At 51.6% G+C, this 17,106-nt stretch overlaps 1 protein-coding gene across 3 annotated transcripts in view; it reads right to left on the minus strand.

The window, feature by feature from the left end:
* LATS2 (large tumor suppressor kinase 2) overlaps nucleotides 1–17,106 on the minus strand; it is a 43,244-nt gene that overhangs the window by 12,233 nt on the left and 13,905 nt on the right. Inside the window, exons 1-3 of one of the 3 annotated variants that reach the window (XM_029047981.2) lie at nucleotides 12,468–12,500; nucleotides 10,739–10,862; nucleotides 4,557–5,123 (exon numbers count right to left, since the gene is read on the minus strand). In XM_029047981.2, coding sequence (XP_028903814.1) covers nucleotides 4,557–4,922 — 366 coding nt within the window. In that variant the 5' untranslated portion in view covers nucleotides 4,923–5,123; nucleotides 10,739–10,862; nucleotides 12,468–12,500. Of the gene's footprint in view, nucleotides 1–4,556; nucleotides 5,124–10,738; nucleotides 10,863–12,467; nucleotides 12,516–15,087; nucleotides 15,151–17,106 lie in introns of those variants that run through there. The other 2 variants (XM_029047982.2, XM_029047983.2) reach the window with 2 other exon arrangements.

Genomic DNA, 17,106 nt, shown 5'->3' on the forward strand with positions numbered 1-17,106 from the left:
GTGCATGGGAAGGGCAGAAGGCAGAAGGAGCACACATGGGTCTAAGGCACTGCCCAACTCAACAAGGTTGGCACCAATTCACTTTCCAAGCCCTGAAAAGCTGTAGAGTGAGGGACTCATTCTCACCTCCAGGTCCAGCGCCCCAACTCCCAATTACCTGAATTTGGGGTTTTGTGCGTTTTTTTGTGGGGGAGGGGAAGGGGGACAGAATTATCCAAATTAGCTCCAATTTGAATACTCAATTGCTTCCAATAAGGTATGTTCTAATCCCTGCCTTTTTAGTGCAACTCCCTGTTATAGACCTAAGACCTTCAGCCCCGCTGTGGCTAGGGGATGCCGTGTAGGCAGTCTGGTTTCAGCTGGTTGGTCCTCTGTCTGGGAAGGACATGTCCTGGGACGTATTCCTACCATCTTTGTGTCCACTATTTTTATTTTCAGCACTCATCCTCCCTCTGCTTCAGCTCCCCCTGCCAAGATCCATGGCTCCGAAGCGGCACCGGTGTACACAGGGGCCCTGGGAAGGGATGCTTCAGCCCTGGAGCAAGTGCAGGGGAGGGGAGGAGGGCTGGGGGTTCCCCTTCTCACCCCCAGGAGACCCACTCTAGGTTTGGGCAAACTAGCATTCTCCAGCCAAATAGCTAATGTGATGTTATGACATAGTGCTGCATGCCTGGCATAACATGCGAGACATCATATGTGTCCCAATGCCTGTATTCCCAAATGTCACCAGCGGCTGCCCAGACTGTGGCCCTTTCCCTGGGGAAGGCAGTTTTGACAAGCATCCTCTCTTCCTGCCCAGAGATATGTGGTTTGCCTTTCTTTCAGCCAAGTCATTCCACCCATCAAACAGCCCGTGCGGCCAACACAGGGTGTGTGTGTGTATGTGTGATTGCGTGCGCACGGGCTGGGGGAAGGGGACTTTATCCAAGTGCCAGAAAAGAGAGCGAAAAAGCCAGGAACTGCTACACCCAAGCAGCACTGTGATGCAACTTCCTGAAAGTCAGTGACATTCCCAAACGCCCCATCATGAAGCTTTATTTTCTCTCTCTCCAGTAATTCACCCCACTACTTGTAAGAATGCAATAATACAGTGAAGCTCTTTCCCTTTATTGAGGAAAAAGGCGACTCATGTATCCCCCGCATTCCTCTGATCTTATTAATTTCGGCAAAATATCCTTAACAGACCGGTTTACAGAAGGCATCTCACTCGCACCAAAGGAGTCCTCAGCCTTAACCTTTATGCTTGGACTGCTTCTCCCCTGCCCCATATATGGAGAACTCTGCCTGCACGTGGGGGCCTGTGCTCTCCAAGAACCGCGTGTTCCGGGGAGATGACACTCTGGTAACCTCCATGTCAGTGGAAGCGGTTGGTTCCGGAGGTAGACGGTTCAAAGACTGACATTTTTCAATATATGTCCCTTTATTACTGTTATGTGTCCTCTAGTAGCAGAATGCTTCACACCCTTGCCAGACTTTGCTACTTTACTGTATTAAATACTGTCAAGTTGCAAAACCACAAAGAGGCACAAATCCCCAAACAGCTACAGAGCACTCCAGGTGAAGCATAGCAGCCTCGACCGATGCAGGCTACGCACGCTGGCAGACTACGCATGATGGCCATCACCGGTTCTTCCCACCCAAATCTACTGAGCCAACATGTGGGTTGTGTCATACCAGAACAGATTCCTGTTACAGAAAAAACATTTCCCATCTCTTCCACCGTGTCTAACCCAGTCAGGTAACAAGAACCTATGCTCTAGCAGAACTGGGCATATTTCCTCGATGCCCCAACAGTTCTCAGTACTATTAGTAGTGAGGATAGGTGTGGGCTTGGAATAAGATCCCATTCTTTAAGTTCCTTGAGGAATTCTGACATTTCCAAAGATTCATGTTGGATCCAGTTGGACTGCCTGCATTCTGTCCTCTCTTCAAACTCTTTTAATTGACACTTCTCCATGGTGAATAGACAGTCCTTTACGAAGCCAGCAAAAGGGCACTCTCCTCTGAGAACATATCTGCGTGGTTAAGGCATCGTCCAGCCAATAGTAAATCTGAAGGCCTGTCCTCATCCTGAGAACCTTCTGACGGATGAGTTGATTGAAAATGGAATTCTGTGCTGAGCTGGTCGGTCACAAAGAATCAGTGGGAGCTACGACCCTCTGAGGATCTTGAGAAAATCTGGTCAAGTAGGGGTGAGTCTTCCAAACTCCTGGGGAAGAGGATATTGAGGTCTGATAAGGGGATCTGGCTGGCCTCTCCAAACCGTGAGCTTTCATGCTGGAGGAGGCCCTATTTTGCTTCTTTCAAGCTCTCCATTTTGAGGGTTGAGTACCTGAAAGCAATCAGATCCCCTCCTGGGAGCTGGGACCCGGGAGCTACAGGGATTATGAAGCCACTCCAATTAGACTGGGTTCTCAGCGACTGGGCTCGGGCCCAGGCCCAGAGAGAGTTCTGACAAGAGGCAGTGATAGCCCCATCAGAGGCAGCAGGGAGGCTGAGCAAAATTAGAATGGAAAAGCAGCATTGGGTTTGGCTGGAATCAGATCTCCAGAGATTTTCATGAGGGCGGTCTCACTGGAGTGAAGGCGTGGAAACTTATATTAGTGGGGGCAGTGGAGGAGGGAACTGGCAGAGGAAATGGAGGAAGAGGGTGTGGACAGTCCCTTGGAGGCGGTTGAACATGAGACAGAGAAAAGGGAGGTGGAGGGTGACTGACGCACTAGGATGACTGGGCTCAATATACCAGACTCCTCCCCCACCCCTCTTTCCCACCACCAGTCAACCAATCCCAAACAATCTTTGCTAAACGAGGGATTTAGGAAGGCACTGTCATTCCTCGAGGCCACCCCAGTCCACCGTCACTGCAACAAATGAGATGCAAAGGCAGCAGTTGGAGCCAGTATTTAGGGCCAGTGGGGGTGCACTGAGTTTAAGTCCTTCATTTTCCAAACCTTTACCACTTAGTGAAAACATAAAGCAGTCTGTCTTTCTTCAACCAACAAATCCCTTTAAATTTCTGTCACTGTAACATGCACTTCACTCTGGTTGCAGACCGACAAAAACTCTCAACTTGTGCTGAATTGGCAGCAATCAAATCCATATGAATAACCGAGTTTCAGAGCGACACGAGCAACTTCTCAATCTCAAATTAAAGATTCCCAAAAGTTTTTGCCAAGGAGGGTGAGGGGGAAAGGATGGGGGGGGGGGGGAAGAGAGGGGGAGAGAGAGAGAGAGAGAAAGAAAAGCAAGACACTTAAATTTAAGAAAGAAATGATACTGGCAGAGATCTCTAGAGAGTCCTAGAATGCCATCAAACAAATGTCGGAAGATGTTGAAATGGCATTCTAAAAAGCTCATAACGTGTCTTTCACAAAAGGACCAATTTAATGTTCCCTCAATTTCCTGTTACCTGAGAGCTTCCAGTATTTCCAGTTTTTGGAAGACATGGTCCCAATAACACCTGAAGGACACTTCCTCTCTTTAGTGAGAGCCCGGCACTAGCTGGGGTCCCCTGGCCACTAAAGAAAAAGGCAAAGTGCACAATTTAAAACTCCCATGGCTGTGACGGTGCAGTTTGCCCAATCCTTCATTGCAGAAACAGATTTCATCCAGGCCTACAAAGCAGATAAACTCTCCAAAGTGAATGGCGCTTAGTCAGAACAACACTCCACAGCGAAGACTGGTACAGTTGCCTATTGGCTCCAGTAAAATAGTCCGCAAAACAAGGCATTGCTGCCCAGACCTAGGGAACCAAGTGAAACCGCACAGCCCTCCTCCAATCTGACTCATAACAATGTCAGGATTTAAAGCAGATGACAACTACACTAAGGAAGGCAAGTGATGATAATAATAATCATCACTGTGGCATTTGTTAAACCCATACTATGTGCCAAACACTGCATTAAGCATTGGAGTGGATACAAGATAATCAAGACCGACATGGGGTCACATTCTGAGTAGGAGGGAGAACAAGTATTGAATCCCCATTTTGCAGATGAGCAAAGTGAGGCACGGAGAAGTTAAGTGACTTGCCCAAAGTGACACAGCAGGTACATGGTGAAGCCAGGATTAGAACCAAGGTCCTCTGACTCCCAGAGACAGACAAAGAGAGGGAGGGAGGAAGGAGGGAGGAAGGCATACAGAGACAGAGAGAGGCAGCGATGCTACCTGGCTTTTCTTCCTGTAATGTGACTCTGAGCTTCTCCAGCAGGTCTTCCACCCCAAGCACTGACTGAGGGCCAGGAGTCACAGAGTTTTCCAAAAGGAAGAGCCTGGGCTCCCACTCCCACCCTTAGTCTGCTCCCCGCGCCCGGGCTCTGGCCGATGTTGGGGCTGCAACACCAGGCAGAACATCGCCTCAGTCCAAGAGAGGAGTGACCTGATTCGTGAAGGGGAGGTGGGGGTGATATGACTCTAATCCCTGCCATCCTAACTTGCTTTTTTTTGCAGCTAAATCCTTTAAACCCAGGCCCCAAGCCCATTCGGGACTATGCACGTCGCCTCTCCCACTCCCGCCCCACAGGCTTATGCCTGCACCCTCCCGGGCCACCGCTCACCTGATCGCAGCCGGCGTTCACCAGCTCCTGCAGCATCTGCCGGTTCACGTCCGGTGCAGCCGACGAGCCCGATTCGTTGGCGAAAGGCAGCAGGGAGTACCGGATCTCCCTCAGGGCTTTCTGGTAAGGCCCAAACTTGGCGGTGGGTCTCAGCTGCTGCTGCTGCTGTTGCTGCTGCTGCTGCTGCTGCCTCGCAGCGTCCTTCCCTCCCAAGCTTTTGGAGGCCAGGGACGGGTCACTGCTGGAGCCGGCGGGGACCCCAGGCCCGGCCGGTTTGGGAGGCTGCTTCAACCCTTCGCGGATGTGCTGCAATCTTTGCCTGCTGTTTCCAGAGTAAGTTGTTGCAGGAAAAGTCTTTGGCCTCATTGTTAGGCCAGTTTCCTTTCAGCATAAATACAATCTTCTGAAAGTCTTTTATTCTAAAGAAGCTATTGTTAACAGGACCAGCTTGGGGTAAACACGCTCTCTCGGAACAATCTCCTTTTCAACTGTTCTTTACTTCACAGACAGCACAGCTCCGCTGGGGAACCAAAACATTCCCATGTCTTTAGGTTGCGGCTCATCTGGCTAGATGTGAGACAGAAAAAGGAGAGGGGGCGGGGGGGAAGGAAGGTTTATCTGGGGGATTTCCCAGTGCTCTTGCCCTGTTGTCTTGGACACGAACTGTACATGCAGGGGGACCAATCTACCTGGGAAGGAAGGGCAAAGGCTCGTTGTTCTGAGCCAGCATAGAGCCAGAGAAAAAGGGTCACGGCACAGGAGGTTCAGCTTCCCTACTCATCGTCCCTTCCTTCCTGCCCTAGGGATCGCTTGCCTCACTGACCGGCCAGCAAACCGGGAACAGGCTGGAGGTGGGACCTGAGGTTGCCACACCCCAGCCGCCCCGTGCACACACGAACTCAGCCTGTGGGTCAGACGGGCGGCACTTTGATGGTGGATATTTTCCTCTTGGCATTATCCACACTCCGGCCCCCGCCGCACGAGAAACCAGGAGCCTCGTGTCCTTTCCCAGCGGCGGGAGATGACCAACTGTCCCAAACAGGATGTCCAGTCCCCCAGTGGAATTCACGAACCACAGTTCCCCAACCATCGCCTCTAGAAACCCGGAAGGCAAGTTGGAAGAAGGACAGTGTACTCCAGATAGCAGGGAGTGATCGTTGGGGTTGGGACCTCATCAGAGGCCAACCCCTACCTGATCTATGGCCAAAGAGCTCAGTTCACCACTGGCCCACGCAGGCCACCAGAAGACCCCTGGGGACTCTTCCAGATGATGACCGGAAACTGGGGCCTGAGGAGCTGCTTGCCTGCCCCAGCGGTGGCAGGGTAGTTTTTAACACCCAGGCAGGCAGGCCGGCCTGGGTTTGTGAGCACGCTGAGAAGTGCTGAGTGTGTATGTTCTAAACACATTCCGAAACACCACTCGGCACTGGCCCTGTGGAGAAAGCTCTCTCCCTGGGGAGGGGGGCAGGGATATCGAACTGACCTGACTTGTCCCTTGCCCCATAATCTTGGAGGGAAATGCTCCTAAAAATATCCCAAGCATTTCTCCTACTTTCAAACTTAGATTTTTTTCAAAAACACATCCAAGTGAAAAATAGGTGTCTTAAAATAGTAAAGTGCACTCACATTTGAATCACTTTAAAAAGGACAAAAAAGCTTTGGTTTCATCAAGAGTAAAGGGCACGTTCTCAGGCGGAGACTGGACATGCCAAAACTTAGCCTGGAGATAGCTGTTCTTTGGCCAAGTTGCAAACCTTGGCAATATGACAATAACTATTGAGAAGCAGTGTGGTTTAGTGGATAAAGCATGGGCGTGGGAGCCAGAGGACCTGGATTCTAATCCCTGAGTTCTAACCCTCCACTACTTGCCTGTTGTGTGACTTTGGGAAAGTCAACTTCTCTGTGCCTCAGTTTCCTCAACTGCAAAATGGTGATTCAATACCTGTTCTCTTTCCTACTTAAACTGGGCACCCTATGTGGAACAGGCCTGTATCTGGCTTGATTAACTTGTATCTACCTCAGCGCTTAGAACTGTGTTTGAAATATAATAAGTGCCTAACAAATACCAACCCACCCGCCCCCCGCCCAAAATCTCAAACCAATCTTGTAGTCATTTTGCTTAAATGACTGATCTTCCTTAATTTTCTAAGGCTCAAACATTTATTTGACAGTAAGGGATCCCTGAAAGTGGTACCAGATCTCCGAAACTAAGGATGGGTACACTTAATCAATGACATTTATTGAGCGTTTACTGTGTGCAGTGCACTGTCCTAAGCACTTGAGAGAGTACAATATAATACACATTCCCTGCCCACAATGAACGTGTCTTGAGGGGGAGACACACCTTAATATAAATAAATTATGGATCTGTACATAACTGCTGTAGGGCTGAGGGAGGGGTGAATAATAATAACTGTACATTCAAGTGCAAGGGCAACGCAGAAGGGAGTGGACGAAGAGAAAATGAAGGCTTAATCGGGGAAGGCCTCTTGGAGAAGATGTGCTTTTAATAAGGCTTTTAAGGTGGGGAGAGTGATCCTCTGTCGGACACAAAAAGGGAGGACGTTCCAGGCCAAAGGCAGGATGTGGGTGAGGGGTGGGCGACGAGACAGGTGAGATCAGGGTACAGTGAATAGGTTGTATTTGAGGAGCGAAATGTGCGGGTTGGGTCGTAGTGGGAAATCAGGGAGGTAAGATAGGAGGGGGCAAGGTGATTGAGTGCTTTAAAGCCTACGGTATGGTTTGGTGCAGAGGTGGATGGGCAACCAGTGAAGGATCTTGAGGATTGGGAAAACGTGGACCGGAGTGGGGAGAGCTAGGAGGCAGAGTTTGGTGAGGAGGCTAATGCAGTAAGCAAGGCGGGATAGGATAAGTGCTTGGATTAATGTGGTAGCAGTTTAGCTAGACAGGAAAGGGCAGGTATAGGGACAAGCCGGAAGCAAAGAACTCCACCGAACCACTCAGCCCAGAAATGGAATCATTCTCAAGGTTGATATTTCTCTGGCTGCCCCACCACAAAGTTTTGAGTATGCTGAAAAAGCAACCAAAAGAAAAGTTGGTATTTCTCTGGCTTGGAAACTACAACAGTCATTCAGAGCTCATACCTCTGGGCTCCACTGGCAATGCCTAGCTCCTTGCTAACCTGTCAGGGACTGTGTCCAACCTGATTCTGTAACCACCCCAGCGTTTAGTACAGTGTCTGACACATAGTAAGCACTCAACCAACACCACAACTATTATTTTAAAATGACGTTTCTGTCTTTGGTGGCTGAGAATTTAATGACACTGAAATTCTTTCATTATCCTCTTCAACTTCAGTCTTTCATTATCCTCTTCAACTTCAGTTTTTCCAAATCCTTTCCCCATCTCCCTATCAGACCTTCAAAAATTTCCCCTCAAATTCACTCCACCCAGCCTTCCCGATCCACCCACAAAGGTCAGAAGTACCCCTGTAAGTCTTCCAAAGAAATCCAAAAGTCCCCTATTTCCATGGGAACTTGGAAACGGGGCCTGGGAGGGCTCTCAGCTCAGTCTTAATGTATGCTCATCAGTTCTTCAAAAGCAGGGATCCTCACTGCTTTTACAATATGCTAACTCTGTTGTACTGTACTCTCCCAAGTGCTTAGTACAGTGCCCTCTCCAGGCTCCTGTGCCTGGGGACCAAAACCAGGCCTGAAGAAAAGCTGCTGGCTTCCGATTTTTTCTCGGCACACCGGTGCGATCAGCTGCGTAGCCCAGCTCACAAAAGGGAACGTTGGCCCTTCAGGATCGTCAGGATCCCTCGTGCAGAGGGCGCTTCAGGAGGTCAACCAGGATTGCTGGGAGGCTGTCCGCTCACAGCTCTCCCCGCTGACCCACCATACCTCGATCTCGTCTCTCTAGACGACGAACCCTTGCGTAGTCCCTCTGGCCTGCAACTCCCTCGCCCTTCATATCCAGCACACCACCACTCTCCACATCTTCCTCGCCTGACTAAAATCAGATCTCCTCCAACAGGTCTTTCCCGACTAAGCCCTCACTTCCTCTATTTGCCTTCCCTTCTGGGTCGCCTTTGCATCTGGCCCTGTACACCTTAAGTACTTTGTTATTTACCCCAACCCCATGTCACAGCACTGATAGACAGATCCTTATACTCTGCCGCTTCCCCCATCTGTATTTTAAATAGCTTTCTCTCTAAGATAGTAAACTCCTTGAGGACAGAGATCGTGTCTACCAACTTTACTGTACTGTACTCTCCCAGGGACTTGGTAAAATGCTCTGCATGCAGTAAGTGCTCGATATCATTGACTAATTGATCAATTGGCCTACTGTCACACCCCGACGGGATACTGGAGACCCTGGCTCCCTCCCCACCAGAGACAAGGAAAACCAAAGATTTTCTTGATGCATCACTCTGATTTCATCAAGTGATGTCTCTCTCTTTTTTTTTCACCAGATTCAGGCTGACATTTAAAGACCTACCCGTGGGATAAGAGGGCCTGCCTGAGCCTCACCCTCATCGTTAATTAAAATTAATGGCCTCTAACTCATTCAGACTCAGGCGGCTATACATCCACGTAAATACACTGGCTATTTCAATGCCCATTAGACGAAAAGCTTCTTGAGGGCAGGGATCTACTTACAGTACTCTCCCAAGTGCACAGCTTACCATAGGTGCTCAGTAAATAACAACGATGGATGAATTTTCCCTCCACTTGAGAAATGCTATCAGAATGTGCTGTACCGTTCCTTCCACCAAGCTACCCTGGAGAAGCAGCAATTGCTGAAGAGGTGCAAAGTTTTGAGAGGACTTGGTTTTCCAAATACTAAGACAAGAGGCAGAGACTTTCAATGAAACTTAACGATGAACTTTAAAAAAAAAGAATCACATATCAACTTGATAGGCTCCTAATGGTCCCCTTTAGAGCGTTATTAAACAACAGTGTTAAAATGTTCTAGAATGTATATTCTTTTCTCATATTTAAACACTGCCACTTTGCTTGCTTTCTGCCTTTATTCATTCAATCTTATTTATTGAGCGCTTACTGTGTGCAGAGCACTGTACTAAGCGCTTGGCCTTGATCAATCAATCAATGGTATTCATTGAGTGCTTACTTTGCGCAGAGCACTGAACTAGGTGCTTAAGAGAGTATAATACATCAGAGTTGGTAAACACATTCCCCGTTCACCACAAGCTTACAGTCTTTGAAGACTGCGGTGCTAATTACATTTGAATCAGTTTTTTTAATTAGTATTTGTTAAGTGCTTACTAAGTTTACTATTTGTCAAGCACTATTCTAAGAGCTGGAGAAGACAGACGCTAATCAGGTTGGACATAGTCCTTGTCCCACATGGGGATCGTAGTCGAAGTAGGAGGGAGAAAGAAGAGGTATCGTTTACAAAGAACTCTGCAATATCTGACTAAAAACACCATACAAGTAGATTATTACTAGACTACCCATCTTTTTGGCCAGTCCTGAGGGCTCCTTGCAGAGTAATGTAAGGCTTTAAAAAAAAAAAAAAGCTGAAGTCCTCGTAATTCTTTTCTGCCCTGTGGTTTGGCATATTTTAGCCAGTGAAATTTCTCAATATTTTCCTGAAAAAGTTAATCGGAAAGTACTATTTAATCTGTCAGTGCATCAATATCTTAAAATAAACTTGAAGGTAAACATGGCACCTGTCTGGCCTGCCGAAGAGTTCTAAAATCACCCTACCCCTTTATGGGTTACCATTGGATCCCTTCTTTCTCCAGCGCACCAGCCAAGAGCTGGAGGCTGATAAACTGTAAGGTGCTTGGGAGAATTCGACGCCATCAAATGAAGGCGGCATTTCAGCCTTCAAGTTCTTCTCTTCACTTACACAATCCTGTTTTCAATAGACACTCAGTAGGCAGAGGAAGAAAGTGAAAACTTCATACCACTCTAACACTTGTCATAGCCAAACTATTTCAATGATGACGATAATAATAATAATAATGGTATTTGTTAAGCGCTTACCATGTGCCAGGCACTGTTCTAAGCACTGGGGTGGATACAAGCAAATCGAGTTGGACACAGTCCCTTGTCCCATGTGGAGCTCACACTCTCAATCCCCATTTTACAGATGAGGAAACTGAGGTCCAGAGAAGTGAACTGAATTTCCCGAGGTCACACAGCAGATAAGAGGCGGAGCCGGGTTTAGAACCTATGACAGAACACACTCACCTTCACAGTTGTGCCTCTACATTCTCTTGGATATAATTTGAAATTTATTTCAGGTCCCAAACCCCCGAATGAATTCTCCTAAAATGTCATTTCAAAGGCGTTCTGCCGTATCCACTGAGCAGACCTATTTGGAGAAATGCAGCTTAATGAGGCCAAACTTAATGATTCTTCAAATGAAACTCAGCATCATGTTAATTACTGGAAATTAAAAACACACTTTCTGAGCCGTTCATTTATGCTTAGCTGAGAAAGGACCGTCTCGAACAAAGTTCCAATCGCAGCCCTTTAATGGGACACGCAGCCGGGAGGGTTCAAAGAAGCTCATTTGTTTCGATAGGCAAGAAGAGCTCCGGGGCATCGATCCACAGGGAGACCGGGCTCGCAGGGCCTGCCAGCAGTGACAGAGAGTGATGATCGGAATCCTCTTGACATAAGGCTCTTGGGGGCAGTGGTTCATCTTCTTTGTTCAAACCCGGATTCCCATTATCCGCCAATTTGCTAACTCCCAGAGGTGCAGCCGGGAATCCTTTTCTCCGCTGGAATCTCGGAGACCGTCGGTCCCGGGGAAACCAACCTGTTCTTAGCTTTGTCCCCTTGCTAAATACAAAAAGCACCCTTCGCGCTCAGACAGCAAATACAGTCCCAGGAGGAAGAATCATCTCTGCGGAAGCTGGATGGCTTTTGATCTGCATTCAAACTGCCTTGGGCGCTGCTGGCGCTCTGACTCGGGGTGGGGTGGGAGGGAGAAAGAGTTGTTTTTTCTTAATCATTGGGTAACAAATCCCCGTGTTGACTTCCTCGCCTGAAGAGAGAATGTGCTAGCTTGCCCTAACATTCAGGCTGTTGTCACGTCTATTTAAATCCTTTTGGGCTCGATCGACGTATCTGGACGCATTCTTTTGCGGGTCGGTACTCGTGTCTTTCCGAACTGCTTTTGCTCCAAAGGCGCTCCTCATCGGGGATTTCAAAGCGCACCCCTCCAAAAAAAAACCGGCCTGCCCCCCCAAACGGCGTGCCCGGAGCCCGGTGGCTCTGGCGGGCCTGGCAGGTGGACTGGTCGCTTTGGCATCCGACAGGGTTGAGGGTGGTGAGGGTCTCAGGCCCATGGCAAGCCGGGGGCGTCCCCTGCCCCGGCCACTAATACCCCGCGGTGCCACCGTGCCCCGCCTTCTTTCGGACTCGGGGACGAATCCGGGCCGTGGGTTCCCAACTGGGAGAAGCCCGGCTTCCAAGTTTGGCAGGATCCGCCCGACTAACTGGTTGGGCCCTGCCGGGGCTAGGTGTCGGAGGCCCGCGGAGGAACGGCCCCTTCTCGTGCCCGACGCCTTTGGGGGGGCTCGGGGTGGGGGTCGGCGGGGAGGGGCGCCCGCTCCCCCCGGTTGGCAGGGAGCGGGGCGGGCCGAGGCCGGGCCAGGAGGAGGCCTGTTACGCCCCCGCCCTCCGGCTGGGAAAGTGCTTCCCAAACTTATCCGGAGTCGCGCGGAAGCCGGAGACGGGCCGGGCCGGAGGGCAGAGCCGGGGTCCCAAAGCCCCTTCCTTCCCACGGCCCCGGGCCCCGCCGCCCCGACAACAAAGAGGCCCCCTGCCCCCGCGGCCCTCGGCCCTTCGTCCCGGCCGGCGGGACCCTCCTCCCGCGATGGGGGGGCCGGGGAGGGGGAGAGCCTTTCCGCCTCCCTTCCCTCCGTGTCCGTCCCCACCGCCCCCGCGGCCCTCGGCGGCGCCCACTCACCTCCCAGGGCGGGGTCTCGGGTCGGGGGGCGCCTCTCGGCCGGGTGGGGCGGGTTTGGTCGGGCGTCGGCGTCCGGGGCGGGGGGCCCGGCCGGGCAGGGCAGGGCAGGGCAGGGCAGGGCAGGGCAGGGCAGGGGGCGGCGGGGGCGGCGGCCCCATCCCCTCGGCCGCTCAGGCCGCCGTCCTCAGGCGCAGCCCCGAGTGGGACATTGGCTACATTGTTGGCATTCCAAGGCCGTCACGTGACCCCGCCTCCCGCGTCATTCCCGTCCGCATTCCAGGCCGGACCGCCCGCCCCCAGCCCCCCTCCCGCCCCCCCCCCCCCCCCCGGCCCTGGCCGTCCGGGCCCCCGGCCACTACAGTCCCTCCTGGCTCTCCCTGGCTCCTCCGCTCCAGAGCCTCGATGTCCGGCCCCTGGGCACTCCTGCCCCTCCCGGGCCCCTCTGCTCCAGACCCTGGATGTCCAGGCCCCGGGCAGTACTGCCCCTCTTGGGCCCTCCCACTCTCCTCTTCTCCGGCCCCTGGCTGTCCGGGCCCCTGGGCGCTCCTGCCCCTCCTGGGCCCTCCCGGGCTTCTTCACTCTGGCCCCTGGCTGTCCAGGCCACTGGACACTTCAGTCCCTCCTGGCACTCCCGGGCTTCTTCGCTCTGGACCCTGGTTGTCCGGTCCCCCGGGCACTACAGTCCCTCCTGGCCCTCCCGGGCTCCTCCGCTCCAGACCCTGGATGTTCGGTCCCCCGGGCACTGCTGCTCCTCCTGGGCACCCCCCGGGCTCCTCCACTCCAGCCCCTGGCTGTCCGGGCCCCCGGGCACTCCTGCCCCTCCTGGGCCCTCCCCGGCTCCTTGGCTCCAGATCCTGGATGTCCAGGCCCTGGGCACTCCTGCCCCTCCTGGGCTTTCCCGGGCTTCTTCACTCTGGACCCTGGCTGTCCAGGCCTCTGGGCACTACAGTCCCTCCTGGGCCCCCCTGGGCTCCTCCACTCCAGACCCTGGCTGTCCGGGCCCCTGGCCACTACTGCCCCTCCCAGGCTCCTCTTCAGGGTCTTTCTGACCCTCCAGATCTTTCCCCCAGAGCAGGCCAGCCAGGGGAGGGGGACGGGCCGCCACGGACCGGCCTTTGGGGGTAGGGGTCACGGGGTAAGGGTTGGGTGGCATTGAGAGGCGGAGGCCAAGGGGGTTGGAGAGTCAGGCGAGGTGTCCAGGGGAGGTGTGGGGCAGGGCGGATTGTGCCCTTGGCCGGTTCCCGAGTCAGGATGGGGGAGGGCACTTGGTGCCACTCTACCTCCTGATCTCGCCCTGCCACTGGAAATGCCGGCTCTTCCCACTGACTTGCCAGAACGTGGGTCTCCGGTGAAAGTTGCAGTCGGAACAGCGCGTGAGAACCAGGAGTGAGGCAGTGGGAATCGGGCACTGTGTATGGACCGCTGTACCATCTTTCTTTGCATAGCCTTCTCAGGGTGCACAGCCTTTGCCACGTGAAGGGTTGGACAGAGATGGGGCCATGGAGATAGAGACCTGCAGGCAGGTGTTTCCCTCAGGGGAGACCCATCGCATCAATCCCCTGGCCCCATACCTTTCCCTGAGTCCCGCACCCCCTTCCCACGCTATGGACTCAAATGGAGCCTCTGAGGGCCCAGGGTCTAAGAGCTGGACGGAAGGGTGACCTGGACTCAGGCCTCCAGGGGCTCCTGCCTGGGGGGCTACAGAGGCCTGGGGGGCTACAGAGGCCTGGGTGGCAAGCCTTGGGGCCAGACGTATCCAGGAGAGAAAGGGAGGTGAGAGTGTATCCACAGGTGTGAACAGCACACTGAGAATCTCTCGCACTCTTGCCCACTGTAACCCATGAAGATAGAGTTCTGTGTCTCTCTGACCTTGGACAGCAAATGGGTCAATCAATCAGTCATTCAATGAGAGCTTTCTGGGTGAAGAACACTTTACTTAGCGCTTGGGAGAGTACAATACAACAGTTGGTTACACACGTTCACTGCCCACAATGAGCTTACAGTCTAGAGGGGGAGACAGACATTAATATAAATAAATTATGGATATGTACATAAGTGTTGAGGGGCTGAGGGTGGGGTTTGATAAATACCGCTGATTGATAGGAAGGGGCTCCAAGTGGAGCCAAGTCTCCACTTGACTCCTTTTCCAACCACGTTTCGGCTCCAACCATAGGGTGGGCTAGCTGCACGCCACTCACCTGCCCACCATGGCTGGGAGGAGGGGAGCAGAAAGCTAATGGCCCAGGAGGCCAATTCAATGGTGGGGTGGCCCCCTTAGCCCTATGGAGTGGGAGCCCTGCACAGAAACACCTGGTCCCACTGAGAGCTCACTGCCTCTCCCTCACCCCTGTCCACTCTGTATCACTTTTGTATATTTCTAAAGTACCTTGGTTCTTCCTCCTATCTGTAACTTATTTTAGTGTCGGCTTGCACTACCAGATTATAAAATCGTTGAGGACAGAGATCACATTTACTAATTCTGTAGCATTCTCACATGTGCTTAATATCGTGTACAGCCCAGGATGGGCATGCAATCAATACTACTGATTGATATTAGCACCAATTAGACACTGCAGAAAAAAGAATGACAATCATGGAAAGGTAAAATGAGATAACATACCTGATGCGATGAGTACAATCACTTGAGTGTGATCGGGCAATGGAATTTCTCAGAAAAAGTCTCCTGGTGAAAAGAAAATAAACATTGAATTAGTCCCTCCAAATCCTACTACATTCATACTACATATGACAGTCTTCAGCCAGTTAAAAGTCCCCACTCCCAAAGTCCAGCCCATGGGGCTGGTGGCTGATGGAGGGGGGTGGGGAGAGGGGGGCGGGTTGGAGGGAGAATAGCCAGAAGAAATGCCTGCAACAAGTCCTTTTTGCGGTCATTTCTGGGGATTGGCTGAAAGACAATTATTTAGGTCTGTGCACATATGGAAAGGGATCAGATTATCCATGTTAATCCTGGAAAAGGCATATGCATTGGCAGAAGTAATTCCATTCGCCTGCCTTTACAGGTGAGCACTTTGGTAGCAATGCAAAGAGAATCTAAACCAAGACATAACATTACAAATGCAAACCCACTAACTGCCTAATATTTTATACTATTGTAAAGACATAGGTTTACGGCTAGTCTTGGTTAAAAAGATCAGTTGTGACCAGCACCTCGTAGGTAATTATTTTTATCCAGAAATGTAACTTTTTTTATGGTGATAGTGAGTTCTAGTTACACCTTCCTGCTTTGAGCAATCATCCATGTGAACACTGGGACTTTGTGTGGAGTTTTTTCTCAGGGGGCCGCTGGGTCCAAGAGTCTGCATAATGGATCCCCGCTTTGGAAGCTGTACTCCATATGGAAGACTGACCATAATAATAACTGGGATATTACTTTGTCAAGTGCTTACTATGTGCCAGGCCTGATGCTAGGGTGGATACAAAGCAATCAGATCAGATACAGCCCCTGATGCACATAGGATTTCCAGGCTAAAGGGGAGGGAGAACAGGTAATGAATCCTCATTTTACAGATGAGGGAACTGAAGCCCAGAGAAGTTAAATGACTTCCCCAAAGGCACACAGCAGGCAAGTGGTAGAGCTGGAATTAGAACATAGGTCCTGGCTGGGGAAGCTGTGCTCACGGGTCTACTTAAGCAAATCTCGCCCAGAAATGATCAGGCTCAGCAGAATCTGGGTGAGGGGCCCTGAGCCACACTGAGGGGGCGGGAGTTTGGTCTCCAGACAGTCCTGGGGTCTGGCTGCCTGAGTTACATGGACCCACAAGGAGCTGAGTGTGCAGAAGCTGATGGTCAGTGGTGGAATTCGACTGGGATGAGCAGGGCGGCCTCCCACTTTCAACGCTGCCCAATCGGGGCTTGTTGGGCTTTCCCCATCACCAGAAGAATCCACCAGTGGCCCTCTTGGCAACACCCCCTCTGCCCGCCTGGAAGGACTGGGTGAGATGTCTTTGTCCTGCAGTCACTCAGCTGATGAAGCCCACCTCCTGCTCGGTCAGTCCACACCCCCAAAGGGACCTGTTGCTGAGAGGCCCTGAGATTGGCTGGACACCAGGGCTCTGGGAGAGAAGCCACGGTCAGGTGATTCCTCCCCAGCTGGGAAAGGCTCAGAAAAATTTGTTCTTTCATTTCCAGGAAACAGCTCTCCTGTCTAACAAGCATCATCTCAAATAGCGAATGGATGGACAGAGAATCAGAGCCAGCAAGAGGCTCCACCCTGAAAATCCCCTGGCAGTTGTTTAACGTTCACATCAGTGGAGTCGTTGTGCTATGGTCTGCAGAGGGGTTTAAGGTACTGAGGCAAGGCAGTTTTATCTATTTCAACACAGGCTCATCTTCTGCAGAGCTATTAACACAGACTCCCTTTCCTGCTAGAGATTTTCAGTGGGAGATGTCAATTTCCTCTCATCGAGCCCTGTTCTAGAGGACTATTGGCAAAGACGACCAGAGGCAGCTGGCCTTGCTTGAAGGAAGAAAAGAAAGGAAGTGTCTGCTGTTCTCTCTGCCATCCATGATACCAAGCAAGGAAATCTCAAAACTTTGTCACATGAAGCCAGCAGAATCAATCAACCAAACAGTAGTATTTACCAAGTATTTACTCCATTCAGAGCACTATCCTGGCTAC

The sequence above is a fragment of the Ornithorhynchus anatinus genome, chromosome 20, assembly GCF_004115215.2.
Source record: "Ornithorhynchus anatinus isolate Pmale09 chromosome 20, mOrnAna1.pri.v4, whole genome shotgun sequence".
In the NCBI taxonomy this organism is placed as follows: domain Eukaryota; kingdom Metazoa; phylum Chordata; class Mammalia; order Monotremata; family Ornithorhynchidae; genus Ornithorhynchus; species Ornithorhynchus anatinus.